This window comes from Beauveria bassiana, assembly GCF_000280675.1.
Source record: "Beauveria bassiana ARSEF 2860 unplaced genomic scaffold BBA_S00017, whole genome shotgun sequence".
NCBI classification, from domain to species: domain Eukaryota; kingdom Fungi; phylum Ascomycota; class Sordariomycetes; order Hypocreales; family Cordycipitaceae; genus Beauveria; species Beauveria bassiana.
Window position 1 is genome coordinate 515,002 of NW_007930852.1, and position 5,083 is coordinate 520,084.

At 54.3% G+C, this 5,083-nt stretch overlaps 2 protein-coding genes across 2 annotated transcripts; one reads left to right on the top strand and one right to left on the bottom strand.

Annotated features, from left to right (window-relative positions):
- Positions 1-218: 218 nt before the first annotated feature.
- On the top strand, positions 219-1,859 carry BBA_06165 (actin-related protein 3 (ARP3); the record flags this gene model as incomplete). The annotated part of the gene is made up of 7 exons (XM_008601262.1): positions 219-253; positions 321-343; positions 406-636; positions 683-729; positions 778-864; positions 913-1,746; positions 1,794-1,859. The coding sequence occupies 7 exons, from the start codon at positions 219-221 to the stop codon at positions 1,857-1,859; spliced, it is 1,323 nt and encodes a 440-aa protein (XP_008599484.1).
- A 522-nt stretch (positions 1,860-2,381) lies between these two features.
- Positions 2,382-3,499, bottom strand: BBA_06166 (alcohol dehydrogenase I; the record flags this gene model as incomplete). Its single annotated transcript, XM_008601263.1, has 2 exons — positions 2,382-3,382; positions 3,445-3,499. 2 exons carry the CDS (start codon positions 3,497-3,499, stop codon positions 2,382-2,384), a joined length of 1,056 nt encoding a protein of 351 aa, XP_008599485.1.
- Between the last annotated feature and the right edge of the window lie 1,584 nt (positions 3,500-5,083).

Below are 5,083 nucleotides of genomic sequence, written 5' to 3' on the forward strand. Positions count from 1 at the left end.
CAACAGGGGTATTGATGACAGCCCACCAAGCCGGCCACAGATTCCAGAAAGACGTCTGAAGCTACCTACGCACCTACGCAAGCTCAGCCATCGCAGTTCACCCCACATTGCGTCAGGCATCCTCCTACGACCTCCTCGCTCTCGCAACAACACGCCTGCACATACCTCTACGCCAATTCTCCCGCCCTAGACCTCGCCGCACACGGCATTCATTCATCATGGCGAACCAAACTCCCGCCGTTGTCATGGACAAGTGCGTCGACTGCTCCGCCCCGCTGCCTTTCTCCAGCTCCGTGGCTAACATATAGCGACTCCAACAGCGGCACGGGCTTTTCCAAGCTTGGTACGCCGGCTTCCCGAGTCGATGCGCATATTCTAGCTCCGATACTAACAAAAGGTTCCCAGGTTTTGCTGGAAATGATTCCCCGTCCTTTGTCTTCCCGACTGCCATTGCGACCAAGGGCCCCGCTGCTGGAGGCGGCGGCTCCGGCTCTGGCCGTCCTGCTGTCGGCAACAAGCCCTCGTTCCTCACGGGAGGCGCTGGCCCTGCCAGTAACCATCTAAGCTCAAAGCGCGGTACTGAGGATCTCGATTTCTTCATCGGCGACGAGGCAACTAGCGCTGCTGCCGGCCCTGGTAAGCTAGCCCGCCAACGCAACGCAAGCAACAGCTAATCATCTAGGATACGGTCTTCACTACCCTATCCGCCATGGACAGATTGAGAATTGGGTATGCCTCGGCATTCAAGTATTCCAAATCATGCGCTGACAACTTCAGGACCACATGGAACGCTTCTGGTCCAACTCCATCTTCAAATATCTGCGCGTCGAGCCCGAGGACCACTACTTCCTCCTCACCGAACCTGTCAGTCTATACGGCCGCGATGAACGAACACATACTAACACATAGCAGCCGCTGAACCCCCCAGAGAACCGAGAAAATACCGCCGAGATCTTCTTCGAGTCCTTTAACTGCGCGGGCATGTACATTGCCGTCCAGGCCGTCCTCGCGCTTGCGGCCTCTTGGACTTCCTCCAAGGTAACCGACCGCTCACTTACCGGTACTGTTATCGACTCTGGTGACGGTGTCACTCACGTTATTCCCGTTGCCGAAGGATACGTCATCGGATCTTCGATCAAGTCCATCCCCATCGCTGGCCGAGACATAACCTACTTTGTGCAGTCGCTACTACGAGATCGCGGCGAAGCCGACTCATCCCTCAAAACCGCTCAAGAAATCAAGGAGTCGTACTGCTACGTCTGTCCCGATATCGTCAAGGAGTTTGCCAAGTACGACCGGGATCGCAGCCGTTTCCTGAAGCACACCGTGTCGCTTCCAGGTGGTCGTCAAGTCGGCGTTGACGTTGGCTATGAGCGTTTCCTGGCCCCTGAGATCTTCTTTAACCCTGAAATCTATAGCTCCGACTTTCTCACCCCTCTCCCCGTCGTCGTCGATGGCGTTATTCAGCAGTCGCCCATTGACGTGCGCCGCGGCTTGTACAAGAACATTGTCTTGTCCGGCGGTAGCACTTTGTACAAGGACTTTGGAAGGCGTTTACAAAGAGATATCAAGCTCATGGTGGACGACCGCATTCGTGCCAGTGAGCTCCGTAGCGGTGGTGCTCGCAGCGGTGGTCTCGACGTGCAGGTCATTAGCCACAAGCGTCAACGCCACGGACCCTGGTTCGGAGGTAGTCTGCTCGGCCAAACGCCCGAGTTTCGTTCATACTGCCATACCAAGGCCGAAGTAAGCAATACTAGGTTGCAATCAGAGACTAGGCTAACGCAGAATAGTACCAAGAATACGGCCCCAGCATTGTGCGCAGATTCCAGCTCCTCGGCGGTCCAGGAGGCTCCTAAATGCACTACTACGGTGAACGTCTTTACGGCCCATGCGCTTTTCCATCCGCCATTGGCAAGTTTTTTGTTAGACTTGGAGGCTTCTCAAAAATGTGCGAAGAGGTGGCGAAGCGGCGGCAGGCAGGCTATAAATATGATGAAGGGGCCAAGGTCATTGAGACTTTGTTTCACAATAAAATAGTTATTTCCAGTCCCATAATTCGTTTGTGGAACATGTCGTAGCGGCTTGGATAGATTTGTGCCTGAGTCGCCGACTCGAATATCGGATGGCGCTCGCACGAGCCGAGTGGCGACTACATGAGGAATGAGCTCAATAATGGTCAATACCGAATATGATATGCACAAGGCATTTTCAAATTTGAAATCATAATTTCATACTACATCAGATTGCATAGAAAGAAGGCATCTGCCAACGCAGCCTGCCGATGCTACTTGCGCCACTCCGCCATCAACTCCGACCCCCTTGCGCCACGCTTTCCACTCGACTTTTGAACACTCATATCATTACAACTCTGCATCAGGCTAGCGGCTGGTATCCAGAACATAGCGACCGGTAATCTGACCCGCCTTCATAAGATCATACACAGCAGGCAGTTCGCTCAGGCCGACAACCTTGTAGGGCACCTTGACGAGGCCCTTGCGGTAAAACTCGATAGCCTCGGCCGTGTCGCGGCGGTTGCCGACATAGCTGCCGCGGATCTGAATCATGCGCAGGACGGTATCGAAGACGGGGGCCTTGAAGTGGGCGTCGGCGGGCAGGCCGATGCAGACGACGACACCGCGCGAGCGCACATACTGGGTGGCCTGCTGGAAGGGGCCCTCCTGGACGGCGAGGAGCAGGGCGGCGTGGGCGCCGAGCCCGTCGGGGGTCAAGGCCCTAATCTCGGAGACAATGTCCTTTGAGGAGCGAAAGTCGACAAAGTCGGCGCCGTAGCTCTGGACGAGGGCTCGCTTCTCGTCGCCGGTATCGATGCCGATGACGCGCAGGCCCATGGCGCGGGCGTACTGGCAGGCGAGGGAGCCGAGGCCGCCACCGGCGCCGGCCACGACGACGGACTGGCCGGCGCGGGCGCCCGACTCCTTGAGGCCCTTGTAGACAGTGATGCCGGCGCACAGCAGGGGCGCAATCTCGGCGAGGTCGCACTCCTTGGGGATGCGGGCGACGTGGGCGGCCTTGGCGACGCAGTACTGCTGGAAGCTGCCGTCGACGGTGTAGCCCGAGAGCTGGGCGGCGCCGCAGAGGGGCTCGTCGGCGGCCTGGCAGTAGGCGCAGGCGAGGCAGGAGCCGTTGAGCCACTTGACGCCGACGTGGTCGCCGAGCTGGACGTCGTCGCCGACGAGGGCGCCGCGGGCGACGACGACGCCGGCGCCTTCGTGGCCGCCGACGAGGGGCATCTTGGGCGCAATGGGCCAGTCGCCCATCATGGCGTGCAGGTCGGTGTGGCAGACGCCGCTGTACTTGATGTTGACGAGGACCTCGTCAGGGCCGGGCTGGGGGACGGGGATCTTCTTGTACGAGAGAGCTGGGGGGCGTGTTTTGTTAGCGAGGGGGTATCAATTGGGTATGGATGGCAATGATACGTACGTCCTCCGACGGCCTCGACGACTTGGGCCATTTGCTCAGTTGGAATTTGTGCCATGTTGAAAGGTGTGTGTGTGTGTAATTGTGTGTGGATGGTGTAAGCGGATGTGATGGTCGATGATGGCCGATGATGATGGATGAAGGGAATAGAGTTTAATTGAAGAGGTCACACCAGATACAATGGAAGAGAATACAATGGAGGAATCCTACATATGGAGTACGTCAAGCGGTATAAGTACTATGAAAGAAGCCATGCACGAGAATGGATAGCCCGTTGAGAGAAACCCATATTTGGGTCGACGGCCCTTTGGCGGCCCTCCTTCGGGAGAATGGAGGCAAGGTGCCCAACACTCCACTGGAAGCCGTCAGATAAAACAGGTTATTAACTCGCGTATATCCGGTGATGGTGAGGTGGCTGCGCAAATCGTTCATGGGTCAGGCTATGCAAGTAACGCCAGTCTTCCGATAGTGGCGTGGTGTGGATAGAAGGCGGCCGGATGCGGTAGATTCAAAAGACTGCAAAAAAAACTAGAGACGACGAGCTAAGATAGACAAGAACAAAGATAAGGGAGTGGGCATTTGACGCACGATGAAAGCATTCGACCAGCAAGTATTGAATGGATCAAGTGTCTCCTGTCTCGACTCGTTGTTCAATGCTTGCGGCAGATGTAAATAGAATATCTAGACCACTTCCGAGCGGCTCCGAGCTTCTATACAGGGGGGACGTTGAGTACCTAAGCACCTAAGGTAGTTTTGAGCCCCCGCCACGGCGCCCGCACCAACAATTTTCCGTCGAGACTTGGGGTTTCGCGCAACTTTTGAACAATTAGGCTGCAAAAATGGTCAGTATTAAAAGAAAGAAAGAAGAAGCATAAATGAAATGAAATGATAATGGAATGTCCCGCGCAAAAGTGCAATGTGTGCCCCGAATTCTCTTGACCGCTTTGTAATAAATGTCGGAGCTGCGAGGAGAAACAACGCGCGCTGGAGCCTGAAAGCCCCGTTCGAGCGAAAACCGGAGACGCAGCAGCAAAGATAACAACATATCAACAAAAAGAGAGAAAAAGAAAAAGAGAATATAAAAAAGAGGAATAATGATGCGCATGAATCAGCTGTCACGTCACATCGAAAATGGGAATTTTTTTAACGACGCCACAGTGCGGGGAATGCGCATTCTCAGCCTAGTACGCCGCCTCGAGCACTTACACGGGCTACGCTACAACCGTTGCACGCACATCATAGGTACCTAGTTTACAGTAACATACTCGGGGAACCGGGAGCCGGCATTGTACTTGCAGGACCCCAACAGAAAAGGGTGTGATGAAAAAAGATTGATAGAACGAGGTTATATAGCGGGGAGGGGCGCTTCTGTGTCATACCGATATGGCGAGACGACGAGTCGTCTGCTATCAGCTCAACCTTGGCGCGTTGGCCCGATGTCTTCCGCATGGCATGTTTAAATGCCCTGGCGAGTTGCCTGATTTTTATCTATGCACGTCGGAGATGCGGAATAAAACGTAGATGAGATCTTGATATAAAGACTAAAAATATAGTATCTTCTTTTTCTTTTTCTTTTTTGTTTCTTTTTCTTTTTTTTTTTTTCTTTTTCTTTTTTCTTTTTCTTTGTCTACGTATTTTTCCG